Source organism: Helianthus annuus, chromosome 9 (genome assembly GCF_002127325.2).
Source record: "Helianthus annuus cultivar XRQ/B chromosome 9, HanXRQr2.0-SUNRISE, whole genome shotgun sequence".
In the NCBI taxonomy this organism is placed as follows: domain Eukaryota; kingdom Viridiplantae; phylum Streptophyta; class Magnoliopsida; order Asterales; family Asteraceae; genus Helianthus; species Helianthus annuus.
In genome coordinates, this window is record NC_035441.2 from 6,728,573 (window position 1) to 6,746,731 (window position 18,159).

The window sequence follows — 18,159 nt, forward strand, 5'->3', positions numbered from 1 at the left end:
GCATAAAAGTTTTTTATATAATACGATAGATTAAATCATTTAACCTTATAAGCTTGAAGTGGGGTTAGGTGGCGTTGTAGTCTTTTGAGTGTGAGACCCATAGATGACTATAATCACTTGAATTTAATGAATCGTGAATAAACGCTCGGAAGCTGGCAGTTGGGTTTTGATGGATCTCATACCCGCAATCTTGGTTAACGTGTGGTTTGACTTGTTAACAAATTAATTGAATATATTGAGTGCCAATGTTTCTAATTGGGATTCCATTGCAGAGATTTTTTTCGGGATGAAAGAAGATAAGTGCGGGGATGTGATGTGTGGGTCAAAACATGGGGTATTTTATAGTAGTTTGCGTTGATTATGAGTGTGTTAACACGTTAATTCATATTAGTTTATATACTTATTGCATGTTTGGTGTTTTTGGCTTAACATGTGCTAAATAGGGTAAAAAGAGAAACCGAGCTGAAAAAATGGGATTAACGGGTCAACACGGGACCCGAAGTGTAAAATCTAACCTGGGCATTCTAGGCGCCACGCAAAAGGAGCCAAGATTCTCCTGCGACGCGCGGGAGAGTCCAATTATGGGAAAATTATAAAAACGGATTAAATTGCTTTTTAGGGTATCCAGTCAGTTTCCAGCCATTCTAGCCATTCTAGACGAAGTCAGAGGCGATTTCCGGAGTTTTTGACCATAAACCTCATCCGTTCAAGCTGTTTCTCATGTCTAATCCGTCCCCTATGAAGATTGAAGCTGTGATGACGACCATGAGCGGCTAAAAACGTTGTGACTTCCGGCCGGATGAACAATTGCTTTGTTTTGACATGAATATTTTGTGTCCGATTCTTATAAGTTGGTAAAGCTTGACCACTTGTGTTGATTTTGTGCAACATTTATTATATTTGAATTGTTTGTGGTTTATTAAGCGTATTGGCGATATACTTGCATCGTTAGCGGGTTAATAAATTGGTGGGTAATTGGTATAATTAAGCGGGTTGTTAGGTTGTACGGTGAATCTTAAAAACTCTCCCTAAAAATTAATCAAAATCATTAATCCAAGGCCATGTCTATGTGGTTTTTTAAATTAGTAAACATGTGTTTGTGTGTAAAAACGGGTAATTGGGATTCCGGGTGGAGGTTACTTTTTCTCTCTTATTGATAACACTTTTCTCAACAATTTCCGTGTTCTTAAAAACAATCATTAAAACCCCTGAATTTAGAATAAATTAGATCGTAGTTAAAACTGAACATTAACCACAAATTCCCCATGCATATGATACCCTACTTACACTATCTACATAGTTTATTTAGATTTTTGAGTAACCCTAACGATAGTCATCAGTTCAGTAACTACATATTGAATGGGGAAATCAAGACCTCAGGTACACACACAGGTACACTGTGTTTAAAATTTGGCCATCTTTTTAGCAATGGTGTTGCAAGTGAGTTACAATTTATACAATTTCTTATATCTTTTACTTGTATTATGTTATATACATTTACTAGGGGGTGAATGAAATTGAGTTTTGAGTGAACAACAAAGTTATAAAACTTATCACAAAAATTGTTTTCATTAATTATTTTTACATTATTAACTTTTTTTTAAGTTTTCATTAATTATTTTTTATATTATTAACTTTTTTTAAATTATAGTTTGCTTAATTGTTCATTGGTGATCAAAGTTCAGATATTCAACACTTGCACTTGTTTCAAATGTTTAGCGTGTTTAATGATTAGGATTATATGTAATAGTTAATTAGCCTTTACTTGACAAAAACTATACACCATGGGTGCCGTCGAAGTGCGGTATCTTTTTTTGGAGAGCTCTGCAAAATAAAATCCCGACTAGGATGGCTCTGGCTCACCGCAACATTCCAATCGCTAATTCCTCCTGCTGTTTTTGTGGTGATTACGATGAGAGTTCGGATCACTTGTTTACGGGCTGCTCGGTGGCAATTAGAGTGTGGCAAGCGTTCAGCGAATGGGTCAGGCTCCCCCCTTTGTTTGCGTTTGAGTTCAAAGATGTTTCCAATTTTCATTTGTCCTGCAATATCAACAAGGATGAGAGGAAGGTGGTTAAAGGCTTGGTTATGATTGGGTGTTGGTGTATATGGAAGGCTAGGAACGAAAAAAAATTTTCCAATGGGAGAGGAAGGTTCGAAGATATAGTGGGAGATTTAAAGTCATTCAGGTTTCTTTGGTTGAAGAATAGATCGAAGCATAAAGAAATTAATTGGGTAGAGTGGTGTAATTTTCCCTTGTATATGTTGTAGTTTGTGTTGGTGAGCCGGCCTGGTGGTTCGGTCTCTGTGTTTTTATAAAAGTTATATTTCAAAAAAAAAAAAAAAAAAAAACTATACATCAACATGTTTCATATAATTTGGCAAATTACCACACGAATGATAGATTCACCTTCTCAATATGCGGCTTATGGTCGCCTAATGACTCTTTAAAAGCAAGTTACCCTCAAATCAAAGCACTCGAATAAAAAACATTAGTCTTAAACATAATAACTTAAAAATAAGGTAAATTTGAGATCTGTAAAGCACATGGAAGAGACTGAGATCCTCGATGATACAAGTAACAAAACTAATAGAAGTATTATACAAAATATCAACAGAGAATTCATAAATTAACAGAAAACGAGTACCGTGTAATAAATTGTCGTCACCGCCGCAACGTGTGGGTTTCCTACTAGTGTGTATATATATACACACTAGGTTATTGCCCCGTGTAATACACGGGGTGCATCATAATTATAATGTGAAATAAAAAAAATATGTTCATAATATGATCTTAGTATATATAATATAGAGTAATATGCAGACCAAATACGAAATAAATATTGAAGTTTGTATAGCCATTCATAATAATATGATCTGTTATTTGTTTTAGGATTTGTCATATGAACTTAAAATTTTGTACCACTACTAATATTTATTGTGACATTTTCTTGTTCAAAGGTAACATGTCTGATTTTTTATTTGATAATAGATTATTCTTACGGGTTAATGTTGGCATAATATTATATTTTCTGCCATCATAATATAGTTTCCTCACTTTCGCTATCATTAACATTAATATAAGGTATAATCGTATTCAAAACCAATATGAATTGTACGAAATAATTACTTTTATCACAATTAGTAAGGAAACCAATAAAAACTATTGATAATGTAATATGTCCCATACCATTTGAAAGGTCTGAAAAGGGATTTCTAGATAGATAAAAGTAATGTAAATGAATAGACAAAAATTGAATCAATAAAACCAATTAACTATAGTTGAGAAAATACTATGTATAGTGTAATACTTTATATGTACAGTTGAACCAATGAAACATATATATAAATGAAAAAATAAAAATAAAGACATGAGACATCATACGACAACTAAGTAATCTAAATTTAAAAAAAAAAATTATGACATTCCAAATGTGAAGATATCACAGACCTCTACATCTTAGTTACAATAGGAAAAAAATTTGTATGTTAAGAGTTTACCTTGTTTTAAAACACATATATATAACTTATCTAAAAATACATGATGTTTTCTATGTGACATAGATAATATGCATATTACTTATTTGACATGGTAAACTTATCTAAAAAACATGATGTTTTCTATGTGACATAGATAATATGCATAGCATATGAAGAGTAAAAAAATATACCTAGTATTTAGAATGAAGTGGAGTTTAATTCTAAATATTTGATGTAATATATTGAATATTAAATAATGATTTTTTATATTCTTGACAAAACTTTAATTATCACAAAAATCTAATTTGATTCTAGAATGGAAAGTAAAACTTACGAAATTGATTAAATGCTTACTAATTTTATGGTTTTTTGTTTAACAATTTCAAATCAAAATTAAATCCATAAATTATAGATTAGATTTAAAACACATTTTAGACTTTAGATTTACAATCAAAATAAAATTCTAATATAATATTTAAATCTTTTTAATTTAAAATTTAAAATTTATCAATAAAATTATTGATGCCCTCATTGAATGACATGTGTCCCAAATCAGGTTTCTTTTATTATATAATATAGAACGAAATTGATTAAATGGTTACTAATTTTATGGTTTTTTGTTTAAAATCAAAATTAAATCCATAAATTATAGATTAGATTTAAAACACATTTTAGACTTTAGATTTACAATCAAAATAAAATTCTAATATAATATTTAAATCTTTTTAATTTAAAATTTAAAATTTATCAATAAATTATTGATGCCCTCATTGAATGACATGTGTCCCAAATCAGGTTTCTTTTATTATATATTATAGATTTAGGATGAAATATATATATATATATATATATATATATATATTTAGACAACCACTCAAAGGTGTATATATTTATGTCTTATGTGTATGTATTTAGAAGATGTAGGAAATACAAACTAGATTATATACAAAGTACAAGGATATACAAGAAACATGGCAAAGTATATAAATATACACTTACCCATACATGGGTACATGACAATATATATATATATATATATATATATATATATATATTCACTTACCAACAAAACTTAAAAACATAATATTTTTAAAAAGACTGAACAATATATATTTACCGACACTCCTTAAAAATCGATTATTTTTTAAGAAACCGAACAAGATATATGCGTGTTTCACAAGGTAATAAATCCAGAAAAAATATAAAAATAACCAAGTGTAGGAATACTAGCACACTAGTACACTTATACGTATAAATACGTACACCATAACACACTTAGTAAAATACATGAATTACAAGTAATATACATGTATAAACATAGATATACAAATACGACACAAATACATAATTCAAAAGTATACAAGTAAGTATACATTCATGGTATACGTATAAATACACAAGTACACAAGATGAGATGTACACATGCAAGAGAACATTATACATGTATACATACACATGTACGATGGTAAAAATATTTATTTCAACAATATATCTGACTAAGGATATATATATATATATATATATATATATATATATATAGGGGCTGGTTAACGTACAAATGCGCTTATCGTACATTACGTACGCTACAATCTCAGCCGTTAGATCATCTTCCCGCATTGAAAATCGCATGTTGTTTTTTTGTAACAATTTCGCATGTTGGTTTTTTAACATGCGATTTCTTCAAAATTACCACATGCGAAATTGTTACAAAAACCAACATGCTATTTCCTCAAAATTATCACATGCGAAATTGAATTACCACATGCGAAATTGTTACAAAAAAACAATCTGCTATTTCATCAAAATTATCACATGCGAAATTGAATTACCACATGCGAAATTGTTACAAAAAAAACAACCTTCTATTTCATCAAAATTATCACATGCGAAATTGAATTAACACATGCGAAATTGTTACAAAAAAGCACCTGCTATTTCATCAAATTTATCACATGCGAAATTATTACAAAAAAAAACAACATGCGATTTTCATTGCGGGAAGATAATCGGACGGCTGAGATTGTAGCGTACGCAATGTACGATAAGGGAATTTGTACAGTACCCTTTACCTATATATATATATATATATATATATATATATATATTTGAGAACAAATATATAGACAAATGAACACATACATATACAAGGGAACCAATGTTCACAGGACGTGAATATATATTAGAAAAATATATATGGGTCATGACGACGTAACATCGTGTGAGACACGAACACAAACCGACATGAACATGTACAAACACTCGTGCCAGGCACAGAGACATACGAGGGCTAGGCCTATTTATACATGGCAAGCGCACGCAAATATATATATATATATATATATATATATATATATATATATATATATATATTTATATATATATATAGAGAGAGAGAGAGAGAGAGACAGACTTCGGTTCAAATGAGAACCACCACATGTTGTGAGAACCATGAGAACTCCTACTTCCCGTGCGAGGTGGGCCACAATTTTTTTGCTCAAACGTAGATGAAAATATTATTAACACATCTGTAAAAGAAGCAAAAAAAATTGTGGAGTCTGTAGTTTTGCCTGATGTAAGTTTTGTTTATGCGCTGATGTAAATTTTGTTATGACAATAAATATTTTTTACACATCATGTAAATTTGTGTAAGCGGCATTTTAAAAAAAAATTCCTGAAACAAATGATTTTTTTAAGATTTTTGTGAATTTTTTTTTTTTTTTTGGAAAAACCATTTGGATGGCCTAGTTCTCATGGTTCTCACAACTCAAGGTGGTTCTCCTTTCAACCCAATATATATATATATAGGGTTAGGATTTAGAGAACACGATGAAAAGTGTGAGAACAGTGAGAACGCGCTTATTAATCATCCGATCAAAACAATCTATGGACTAGATTGGCGCGGTGGCGTTTTCGTAAATAACACGAATTCTATTGAGTCGACGTGCTTCATTAAGGGTAAAAAGGTCTTTACACTTCTATACCAAAACGCCACCTAATGAATAAAACGCCATTACTAGCCAAAACGCATCCCTATATAAACAAAACATTCTCATACATCAGGACGCACCTCCCCCAAACTGGAAACGCCATATTTCTACTATATAACATTCATCTTAGAACGCCAAAAAATCCAAAACATCAAACACACCTACTCAAAAAATGCCATATTTTACTATATACCAATCATCTTAGAAAACGCCAAATCTCTCAAATATCAAAAATTTCCAAAAATTGGACTTTTCTTTCGGATATACTATTTCCTCAGAAAAACGCCAAAAATGCCAAAAATCGTTTCTTGTATATTCAATATTGTTCTACGCGAAGTTTCGGAGAATGCATTCTTTCCTGAGGTGCTGTGACTCAAATAACATTTTGCTGAATGAGATGGACAAAACTTCAAGAAAAAAAATACTGGGGTCAGACTTATGTCAGTTTTTGTGTTTTGTTATTGATGAATCTTATAATGGCATGAATAGACAAATAACACTGATGAGTGGTTTGAAGATACATATTCAAACAAAAAACTCATGTCATATTGTCTTTCCAAACGACTAAAAAAACACAAGCATGACAAAGTCAAACCGCCAGTGAACATGTTTCAAAGAAGAAAGAGACTGACGACAGTGAAGATTTGAAAGATGAATTGTTTCTATTTTTATTTTTTTAATTTTCTTTTTCTGTTGTTTGTTATGTATTTTTCAACTTAAAATAAAAAAACTAACATTATATTAATAAAACGCCAAAAGTCATAATTATTGTGAAACGCCATAATGCAGTAAAACGCCAAAAACTCCCAACCTATATAAAAGTAATTTGGAGAAGTATTATTAAAAGCTAAAAATGGAAACAAACGCCAAAAACTACTTAAAGCCATTAAAAAACGCCAAACTTGGAAGATGAAATGTTTAAGACCATAAAAACTCATAAAAACCTGAACAAAATCAGTAAAAAAAAGAACACAGTAATTGAAAAGACGGCTACTTTATTAATAACATGTATTATAAAAATCCCCCCTAAACTACGCGTCAAAAACATCCTATAAGAGAGACGTCTCTGCACAATCAACTGACACCACCAGAAAAATAAACGCCATCTTTCCAACAAACCATTCACTTTAAAACGCCAACAAAGATACTTAAAAAAACCACAGACGCGGAACCTCATTTCTTCTTTATTGAGTATTGTTCTGAATGAAGTTTCACTAAATGGATTCTACTCTGAGGTGGGTATCTCTATAAGCTTTTGCTGAATGAGATGGACAAATTTTCATGAAAAAACGAAGAAAAAAAGACTCGTACCCCTTAATGAAGACGGGCGTTATGTAGGAAAATAAGGATCTACATAAGGTATTCAAAACAGGTTCAAAACGCCAAAAAAGTTAAAGTAGAAGAGGCTGGTGACAGTGAAGATTTGGAAGAGAAATTAGATTATAATTTTTTTTTTCAGTTTCTATTGTTTGTTATCTAATTCTCTGATTTTATTATCTAATTCTCTACTAAAAAAATTAATATAAAACGCCAAAAACACCAAAAACGATTGATAGTGTGAAAACTGAGAGAACGGATGCTAGCAAAGCACGATGTTGCTATAAAACGCCAAAAACGCCAAACAAGGTATTACTGAAAAATCAACACTAATTCACCGATGAAATTGAACGAAACAGTAATTGGTAAACAGTAAAATGAAGAGACGGTAACATTATTGCCAAACATTTATTATATTAAAACCACTACATGGAAAACTGAATTTATTTATCTTTTCAATACGCCATAATTGCCTATTAAATTATAAACCTGTATCCTACTTGATATAATAAACATCAAGAAAATTACCGATGTTTTTTACATCATAGACATGCATCCTGATTTAGAAAACAATAAAAACGCCAAAACATACTTAAAACGCCAAAATATTAACTATGATCCTGATCTACAAACAATAAAACGCGGCGTATTTATTAAACGCCAAAAAAATGGAAATGGGATGTGACACGCGTTTAAAAAAAAAGAAATATGAAAGGACAAAAAAGCCCCTACGCCCTTCTCTATGTCGCGTGAGACGTGTTGGGCCAGGATGCGTTCTCACCGTTCTCACACTTTTGAGCGTTTTCTCCTGATCCTGTTTCTATATATATATATATATATATATATGTATGTATGTAGGGTTAGGTTAAAATGAGAACCACCACAAGTTATGAGAACCGTGAGAACTTTTTGATCCAGCGTGAGTTGGGCTGAAACTTTTTTGTACAAACGTAGATGAAAACATTATAAATACATTTGTATGAAAAATCCGAGTCGTTAGTTTTGACTAATGCAAGTTTTTTTTACGCCCTGATAAAAAAATAGTTATCTTCAATAAAATTTTACACCAGCGCGTAAAAAATTTGCATCAGTCAAAACTAATGACTCGACAATTTTTTTCTTTTTTACAGATGTGTTTATAATGTTTTCATCTACGTTTGTACAAAACTACAAACTTATTAAAATAGACATTGGATCCAAACAAACACAAGTCCTAACGAACATTCAATATGAGAGACATGTACAAGGTCAAACATAGACCTAAGTGTCTGATGAGATTAGAACACTTGTGGTTGTGAGACATACGTGGGACCCCGAGATTTCTAGCACATTCACTCTGACGCAAACTGTGAGTTCATGTCCCCTTTTTTAAACTCTTTTCATTTTTTAAACTTTCAGGGGAGATACATGTTACAAGTGGTATGATAAGGTAGGGAATGAAACAAACATAGATCATGTGCACATAGGTTTGAAACACAAGTGCCATTAATCACACATACAGACCGAGGAACCAAAGGGGTATATCTATTGGGTTTTCGCGAACCCCTCTCCCGGCCCGTGAGAGCGTTGGAGTGCTTTTGTGTCCCATGTCGAGGGTACTCAACCCAAAAATCATCGAGGGTTGGTTACTTCCTATGTCCGCACACATATTAATGTCCTTGCAAAAAATTCATAATCAACGATTTCATAGACGCTTTACATACCGCATTTTCTATACAACATTTTCAAATGTTTTTAAAGTTTCATTACAAAATACAACACATGAATTCACCCACATTATGTTGACTTTCCAAACTTACATGTCTTTCAGGTAATTAGTGGACTTTGCATGGAAACATGACAAAAACAAGAGTCGGGAATTCGATGTCATCCTTTTGAAGGGTTTGGTTTGCATATTTCGCTTTGGTGTGAAATATAGAATGCAAAGCCTTGATGTGCATAAACTATATTTTGTGAACAAGTCTTTTGTCAAACTTATAACTTTTGGGTTGTCTTTGATGAATAAAACATGTGACTTGTGATATCATTAAATCAATCTATGGATGGACATCATACCTATTTATTCATTTAGATTGTTTACTTATTCGAATGCAATGATTACTTATCAAGATCACACCTCGTGCTTCTGCCAACGAGCGAGTGTAACATGAACTACTTGGCTAGTCCTCATGCTTTGGTGTATTGAGATCATCGCCTTTGTCCTCACCATCCTTCTTCTTTCTCAACTAATTTTCTTTATAAGCAGTAGAAGTAGTCGAAATAAGCTCAGCAACTTAGGTAGTCAGTGGTGTATTTTTGCCAAGCAACTTTATGAAAGTATATTGATAAACCTTATCATTTTCTAGCAACTTCTGAATCTTTTCATCTTGTTTCTGATTGTCTTATCATTTTCAAGCAACTTCTGAATCTTTTCATCTTGTTTTTGATTGCCTGCTATAAGTTTCTTGATAGTTTGATCATGTAAATGGAAAACAGCAACCAACATGTTCAACTTTCTTTGGTAGAAATCAACTTTAGTAGGTCTTGGGGTTGTAGAAGATCTAGGTCAATTCGGTCTTTATGTTGATGGTCTTGTTGGAAAAAACAATTAGATGCGGACCATTTTGAAGAACAGATCCAAATAATTAATGTCATGGTGGATTCCTCAATCCCAAATATTTATATGGAGGAACCGGTGATGATTCAACATGAGTAGAAGACATAACTACAGACTCTGTTGTCACTAGAATCCTTGAAGATGACGAACCAGATGTCTCATTTTTCATTTTGCATTTGTACACATAGTGGTGTTGGATTGAAAATCCAAGTGTTGTTGGCCCCAATTGATCGTAGATCTCTAGAACATGAATCGAATATAACAAACTGAACATGAAAATAACTTGAATTTCTGAATACATGTATGTTTTATGATTGAAATCTAAAGCCCTATTTATAATTAACTAAAAGGTGCTATTGTAGAGACGTGTCTCTTCACGAACGGGTGCGTCTCTTAATCTTGTGGATGTGATTGTACTTGAAGAGGTGCGTCCCTTTCTTTTCCTTTGAAGCCGTCGATCAAAGGGTGTGTCCTACGGACACATCGATTCCTTTAGGGAGTTGGTTATCAACTTCTATTTAGTCACATCTAGTCCCCGAACTTTCATAACTGCCCTAATACTATCTTTAAACTATATATATAATAAGCTTGAACTTTAGGATGTGTAGGGATTAATGATTTCATTCACCCCCTAATCTCGAACATCCTTCAGTTGTTGTAGATCATGAATTCCGAGCAACTTTATCTTCTCAAATATCCTCAGTATCCAACACTTCACATGTATCTTCTTATTCATGAACCTTGCTCCTCACGAACCATGTTCCTCACGAACCTTGCTTCACACGAACATTTTGCTTAATACTTGTCTTGGTTGTACTTGATTTGTATCACACGAATCTTTTCTTGTGTAGTTGTCTCAACACGAACTTCACCCGGTGTTGATTAACTAGCCCATCATTATATCACATAAATTGAGTCCATCTCGCATAGATTTTTGATAAACCGACTCACTTAGATTTCTCTTGCGGTTGTATCACACATCAGTGCCTTCTTTTAACCAATCACACGATTACTTGTTTTCTTCACACGCGTGCCTTCTCCTTGGTCTATCACAGATTTAATCTCCTCATGACGGTTGTCTCACACAACGAGTTCTTTTATCATTGATTGCTTCGCTCACGGAGTCTTCACTTTTACCTAATCTAGTCCACTCACTGATTATTTATTGTACTTTTCACAGGTTATATTCCTCCCCGTGTCATCACACGGTTTTTCTGCTTTGATCGTTTCACACGACCAAATTTCCCATTTTACTTTTCTTCACCGTCTAGGCACATCAGAAGTGCCAGTTCATCATCATCTTCAGTTTCGACCAAGAGTGTCTCATTTTCCTTGGTTTTGTTGGTTGAGCATTTGTAGGCATAGTGCCTAAGTTTCTCACATATATAACAAGTGATTTTTGACTTATCTCTCATAGCCGGTATTTCTTGCTTGCTATCATCCCTTTGTGGTTTTTCGGTTCCTTCCAACTCGTAAGAGGTGTGTCCTTTACCCCTATGTTGATAATTGCCTCTCCCTCAGCCTCGTGACGGACGAAATCTCCCTCGTCCACGATTTCCAACATGTTGTCCATGAGTCGCATACAAGAGTTCTTCTAGATTGTTCACGGGGCTTTCTTTTTTCTTCATATGTTTTAAGTCTACCAATAGCTTCGTCTAGATCATCATGTCTCGATCGGAGTATTGCTCGATCGATACAACTAATTGAATAAATCTATCTGGCATGGCGTTTAAGAGTTTGAATAGACTCAGCGTTGTCCCTAATTCACTTGCCCGTGTAATAACACCATTTATCTAATTCGCACTATAACCCCGAAATCAAAACCTATATTTCTAACCTAGTTCGATAACCTTGAACTGGAAAAATTAAAACTTTCGAATTGAAAATTAGAATGATGAAACCTGATCGCGAATGACTTCCCGCGATTCCTTGCCTTGTGATTCCCAATGCCTAGAGCCTGTTGCTCTGATACCAATTGTTGGCCCCAAACGATCTTAGATCTCTAGAACATGAATCGAATATAACAAACTCAACTTGAATATAACTTGAATCTCTGAATACATGTATGTTTTAGGATTGAAATCTAAAGCCCTATTTATAAGTAACTAAAAGATGCGATTGTAGAGATGTGCTTCTTCACGAACAGATGCGTCTCTTGATCTTGTGGATGTGATTGTACTTGAAGAGGTGCGTCCCTTTCTTTTCCTTTGAAGCCGTCGATCAAAGGGTGTGTCCAAGGGAAACATCAATTCCTTTAGGGAGTTGGTTCTCAACTTCTGTTTTGTCACATCTAGTCCTCGTACTTCATAACTACCCTAATACTATCTTTATACTATATACATTATGCCTTGAACTTTAGGATGTGTAGGAATTAATGATTTCAATTGTGATATTTGGTTTCCCTCAAAATTCCGGATTCTACCAGCTTATTCTTATTGATCACTTTTACAATTGTTTTGCGTTTGTGGGGCATCATGCTTCTTTTCTTCTATGCTTCTTTTCTTCTTGGCTATTGGTTTGAGTAATTGGTAAGTGTTGAGTCGATGTTCCGCCTTGTCGCGAGCTATCCCGGTCATATCGGCGTCCTCAAAGGCGAATAGGTCTAGATTGCTCCTGAGGAGCTTTTTAGGATCTCGAACTTCATATGATAAGGTATTACCAAGAGTTACTGTTTGTTACGGGTACTTGGTGTCTAGGACCCATCTCTCTAGTTTCATAAACCCTATAGGCACTTGTTTATACTTCTTGGTTTCAATGACTTACCCTGTTTGGCTCCTTTAGTTGTGGCGACTCCCTGCGGTATTAGGAACATTAAATTGGTGGTCCAAGTAAATCCAGTTTTCGCTCATAAATTTCTTCAAATAGATTGGTGGTCCAACAATCTTAATTATCCCCTGACACTAAATGTGACACCAAATTGACATCATTTCCTTTAATGTAGGCTTACTTTGATTACCTGAGATGATCATGTGTTTCTTATTGCTTTCTTTTATCTCATCCATAAAATTTCTTTAAACGAACCCATCTTTTGTTCTTGTCAAGCACCAGAATTATCTTTACTTTAATCTCTTTAGTATGATATTTAAAACACATTTTGTTTGTATTTAAAGCTGAATGTCCGTTATATTAAGTAAATTAACCACGTCAAATATCAATTTTAAGCTTGTTTTCTGTTAACACCTACAAAATACTAAAATCACTCAAAATGGTATAATTTATAATATTATCCTGGCCTGTATAAGATACTTAATGTTGTATATAAATATAAAATTCACCGAAATACACAAATTCAAAGCGCATCACTATGTTGAAAAAGTTCTAAACCCACTTTTTTGAAAATTTTGGTTATTAGAGTTTAATGCATTAACTTTACTGCACTCCCTCATGCCTATATATATCATCGGGTAAATTTAAACTAGATGTATAATATAACTTCCTTAAGAGGCTTTGAATTTACATAGATAAAGAAAATGGTATACCCTTTTGTAATGCTATATATATGTGTATATATAATTTCAGGGTTCTTATTAGTTTTGTATTTCGGATGTATGCAGGCTGCCAGTCACACTGTGGTAGAGGCCGGACCATGGGGAGGTAAGGGTGGCGTACGCTGGATACAATCAGCTGGTGGTGGTAAGTTTACTTCGATCATTATCAGAGGTGGCGCTTGTATTTTTTCCATCCAGTTCGTATTTAAGGATATACATAATATCGAATACCGTTCGGGACGATTTGGTGATCTTGGTGACAAGGCTGAAACAGTGAGCCATCAGTAGATAAATCATAATACATATATACGTGTATATATCAATGTGATCTTACTTATTTCATTTTTTATGTTTACCGGTGGATTACTAGATTACCTTTGCGGACGATGAGGAAGTCCACGCAATTAGCGGGACCGTCGGAGAATGGGGTGGCCATACGTGTGTTACCTCGCTCACTTTTTACACAACCAAAAAGCCTTATGGGCCATTCGGCACGGTCACTGGTTCCCATTTCTCACTGCCAGTGGCTAAGGGTAAGTTTGCAGGATTCTTCGGAAACAGTGGAGACTTCCTTGACTCAATTGGTGTTGTGCTTGTTTAGTAACCCGCAAGGCCTGATATGATGATAATAAGAAGCTAAGGAGAGACTTTATGTTTCTAAAAGAGTTGTGACTTTTGCAGCTCGTATGTATGTATCTTTTGTTTTTCCTGTGTTATTATTAAAATAAGCACATACGTGCACTGAATTTCTGTACTCCACAAAAGCTTCTAAATGGATATTTTCATCTTTAAATTTATTACACCAGCTATAAGTATTTTCCACAATGAACATACTAACGTAAGACGTCCCTTTTATAACATGAGTCTCTTAAGACTGTGACAAAATTACTCTTCTCTCTCACAATCAACAACCTTCTAATATCTTTGAATTTATCTTAGACCAAACACGAACACGATAAAAGCTAAAACTAAACACTTCACTCAGTTCTCATAAACATGATAAAAATCTCTCTGAACAAAAGACTATACAAGATCTTTCATTTTGACTCTATATATCAACACGCAACAAGTAATCAAACTCATAACAAGATAAAAATCTTTCCCAAAACTATTAACACCCTCAATTTGGGTATGAATCTCGACCCAATGAATGGACCAGAGACGTTGTCGACCTTCCTTTTTATTAGGCAATCCATAATTATTGCCTCAAAATATTCATGGAGATATTATTATTCAATTGTACAGATTTCTTAATTTTGTCAAGGAGTAATTCTCTCCTTTAACATTGTATAATCTCTTGTATTTATAGAGACATAATACTCAATAACAAATCATTCAAAAGTTATCACAATCTCATGGTATTAGACTGAGATCCCTGCCCTTCTTCTTTTTCTTTTTTCCCTAACTGTCATTCCTCTCTTCTGCCTTCTTCCATCACACACATGGCCACCCCATCTTCTCGGGGTCGAGGACGTTCCAATGCCTCAAGGGGCCGTGGTAGTCACTACACCAAACGCGTCCCTTATTGCCAGCTTTGTCGCAAAGAGGGTCACTATGCTAGTGCTTGTCCTACCCTAGCCTCTTATGCTCAAAAAGCCGTCATGCTAGATGCAAATCTAGCCCACACCTTTCATACTCAATGTAACATTGCATCCGAAACTCCGGATTGGATGGCCGACTCAGGTGCAACCACACATATGCTTAATAATACTCATGTTTTAAATAATTCTAAACCACACAAGGGTAACATGCGTGTTACTTTTGGTAATGGTCAAACATTGCCCGTTACTCACATCGGGAACACATCTCTAACTAACTCCATATCTTTAAAAAATGTTATTGTTGTTCCAAATCTCACAAAGAATCTACTATCAATTATTAGACTCACAAATGATTCTCCCGTAGATGTTTTATTCTCTAACAATTATTTTCATATTCAGGACCGAAAAACGGGGGAAGTTCTTGCTAGAGGCATTTGCGAAAATGGTTTCTATGTTCTTACTCAAAGTCACAAGTCGCTTGTTGCCGCTCTTTCCGCTTCACGTCTTCATGCTTTGTTCGATAAATGGCATAGTCGCCTAGGACATGTTTCTTTTGATACTATCACTACATTAAATAAACTTGGTCATGTCTTTGTTACATCCCTCTTGCCCAAACCAGGTTTATGTAATTCTTGTGAACTATCAAAAGCTAAACATTTACCTTTTGTTGAAAATAACAAACGTGCGCAACAAGTTTTAGACTTAATTCATTGTGATCTTTGGGGACCCGCACCCATTGCCTCAACCGATGGCTACTTGTATTATGCAATATTTGTAGACGATTATTCTCGGTTTACATGGTTTTATCCTCTAAAGGCTAAATCCGATTTTTATAATATTCTCACCATCTTTTTAAACTTTGTCCAAAACCAATTTTCCAAAAGTGTCAAAGTTTTTCAAAGTGATGGTGCAACCGAATTTACAAACCACCGTGTTCAAAATTGTTTTCAAGAGCATGGCATACATCATCAATTATCTTGCCCTCACACACCAGAACAAACTGGACGGGCCGAATGAAAACACCGTCATATCACCGAAACTGGATTAGCAATGATGTTTAATGCTCATGCTCCACCAAAGTTGTGGCTTGATGCTTTCACTTCCGCTACATACATCATAAACCGACTCCCAACAAAATTTCTTGACAACAAATCACCATTTGAAATTCTTTTTAAACAACCTCATTCCTATTCCAATCTTTGCATTTTTGGATGTCTTGTATATCCATACCTTCGAGACTATACCAAACACAAACTATTGCCACGAAGTGCTCCTTGCATTTTTATTGGATATAGTCCAAAATACAAAGGTTTTAGATGTCTAGACCCTTCAACGGGACGAATTTATACCACTAGACATGTTAAATTTGACGAAGATGTGTTTCCCTTTCAATCTCCTTCCGCATCCCCCGACACTTCCCAACTTTCTTTCACCAATTTTGAAGATTCTCTACCCACTCCTAACACACATAAAATTCCCACCTTGCCTCATACCTCACAAACTCCATCCACAACTACACCCTGTACTCACTGTTCAGATCCCATCCTTCCTCACCCATCCCCCAGCCCAACGCCAAGCCCGCCCAGTTCTCCTTTAAGCACACCACAAAGTCCACAAAATTCGCCCACCATTAACTCCCCTCCTATCCTCCAATCAGAACAAACCCGCAATCCTCTTACCACAACTCAAGTCGCACCCACTTTAGCCCAACCTGATTCATCCTCTTCAGCCCAACAATTCTCATCTGCCCAATCTTCACACCCACCACTTCCTCCTTCACCTATTGCTAACCCGATTCTAAACACAAATAATCATCCTATGACCACTCGTTCCAAACATGGCATTTACAAACCCAAACATTTTGCCAACTTGTCTCAATCTTCCTTCCATTCTCTTCTTTCTTCTCATGTACCCAAAGGAACTAAAACCGCCCTTGAAAGATTCAAAATGGGTCCATGCCATGAAGGATGAACTTAAAGCCTTACATACAAACCAAACTTGGCACCTTGTTCCTCGCTCCACTTTGACCAACGTCATCGGCTCTAAATGGGTTTATCGGATCAAATACAAATCTGATGGCTCCATTGATCGCTACAAAGCTCGACTTGTAGCTCAAGGTTTCAATCAAGTTCCGGGTCTCGACTTTTCTCATACCTTTAGTCCCATCGTCAAATCATCCACAATTCGAGTTGTCTTAAGTCTTGCTTTCATTCACAAATGGAAACTTAGACAACTGGATGTTAACAATGCTTTTCTAAACGGCAATCTTACCGAAACCGTTTTTATGGAACAACCTCCGGGTTTTCAAGACCCAAGCTATCCAAATCACGTTTGCAAACTAAATCGTGCTATTTATGGCTTGAAGCAAGCTCCACGTGCTTGGTCTAAACGATTAAGTTCCTTCCTCATCACTCTTGGTTTTCAATGCAGTCGGGTCGATCCATCATTATTTATTTTTAATCATGATGGAACTTTAATTTATATCCTTGTATACGTGGACGACATAATCTTGGCTTACTAAGCTTTTTCCTTGGATTGGAAGTTACTCACACCAAAACCGGCCTCTTTCTAAATCAGTCCAAATATGCCTATGACATACTCTCAAGAGTCGGGATGCTTGATTCCAAACCGGTTGCCATACCTCTCACACCCAAAGACACTTTCAACTCCACCGGTGAACCCTTTCATGATCCCACTCTACATCGTTCTCTTGTGGGTGCCCTCCAATATCTAATCATCACTCGTCCTGA

General features: G+C 34.6%; 1 protein-coding gene across 1 annotated transcript; it reads left to right on the forward strand.

The window, feature by feature from the left end:
• Window positions 1-13,819: 13,819 nt before the first annotated feature.
• LOC110877091 (mannose/glucose-specific lectin) lies at window positions 13,820-14,673 on the forward strand. Its single transcript, XM_022125250.2, has 3 exons — window positions 13,820-13,853; window positions 13,935-14,141; window positions 14,239-14,673. The coding sequence occupies exons 1-3, from the start codon at window positions 13,851-13,853 to the stop codon at window positions 14,467-14,469; spliced, it is 441 nt and encodes a 146-aa protein (XP_021980942.1). The 5' UTR covers window positions 13,820-13,850; the 3' UTR covers window positions 14,470-14,673.
• Window positions 14,674-18,159: the final 3,486 nt, after the last annotated feature.

Bases quoted from the DNA above. Each gene is read 5' to 3' on its own strand.
- LOC110877091 (XM_022125250.2), top strand. The intron at 14,142-14,238 runs GTGAGCCATCAG...GTGGATTACTAG, and splicing joins TTGGTGACAAGGCTGAAACA to ATTACCTTTGCGGACGATGA.